This window comes from Aplysia californica, unplaced genomic scaffold (assembly GCF_000002075.1).
Source record: "Aplysia californica isolate F4 #8 unplaced genomic scaffold, AplCal3.0 scaffold00156, whole genome shotgun sequence".
Classification (NCBI taxonomy): Eukaryota; Metazoa; Mollusca; class Gastropoda; order Aplysiida; family Aplysiidae; genus Aplysia; species Aplysia californica.
Window position 1 is genome coordinate 446,416 of NW_004797426.1, and position 990 is coordinate 447,405.

General features: G+C 40.1%; 1 protein-coding gene across 1 annotated transcript in view; it reads right to left on the reverse strand.

Moving 5' to 3' along the window:
* Positions 1–990, reverse strand: part of LOC101848430 (proton channel OtopLc) — a gene marked incomplete at its 5' end in the record, with an annotated part of 52,806 nt that overhangs the window by 5,841 nt on the left and 45,975 nt on the right. Inside the window, 1 exon segment of the mRNA XM_013082040.2 lies at positions 29–170. Within this exon segment, the coding sequence (XP_012937494.1) occupies positions 29–170 (142 nt within the window).

A 990-nucleotide genomic window follows, 5' to 3' on the forward strand; every position in this document is an offset into this window, starting at 1 on the left:
TTTATATATAATAATATATATAACTCACCGTTGAGAGAGGAGAGATACGTTTGTTGCTTGTAATCCTCGGCAGTCTCTGTGATAGCTGTAACAAACCACACACACAAGTTCGTGGCTAGAAGATGCATGAGGCCAAACCTCACAGACGCTTTGTTCTTGTCGATCACCAACTGAAAAGGAAGACGACAGGACAAATTAATTATTGAAATGAAAAAAAAAATTTTTCCTTTCTTACTTTGTCAAAAATTTGTCCTTTCAATTTTTCATTTATCCATCCCTCCCGACTTTGTTCTTCTGCTACTGCTGGGAATTTTCACCAAACAAACCACCAACCATAATAAAACGTGAATCCATCAGATTTCCCCCCTCCAAAAACAGAAAAGAAAACCAAAATAACCCAACAACAACACCCACCCCCCAACAAAACAAAACCACAAAAAAAGTTAAAAATTGTATAGATGTTTAAAGCCCCTTTCAGCACCAAAATTAATTAAGAGGCAGGACGTCCGAATTTTAAAGTACATCTCCGCGATACAACTGAGCCAAAATGATGAGAGGCTGTAGAAACCCCCCAAACAACCCAAGTTCATAAAGCCCTGCTTGGGATTAGAACCAAGTTCATCCACTCCATACTTGAACATGGTACCAACAGAGTTAACGGCACACCCCACATCTGACAGCGGAGTACCCACCTAGCTTTTTAAAATGTAGGTGTTTTACACCCCTATCGACACAATTTAGATCATTTAGGAGGCAAACTCTCAACCCTGCCTGTCAGGGCTAACCCAGGCTGAGAGCGAGCGATACAACATCCCAACGGAAAGACCGAGGTACTCCACAAAAACATTTCTCCCCACTTGGGAATCGAACCATGTGAGACAGCGAAGTGCCTAATCGCTACACCATAGACACCTTCACACATGGTCATCATTATCATCATCATCATCATCATCAAGACTCATATTATTATTTTAATAATAATAATAATAA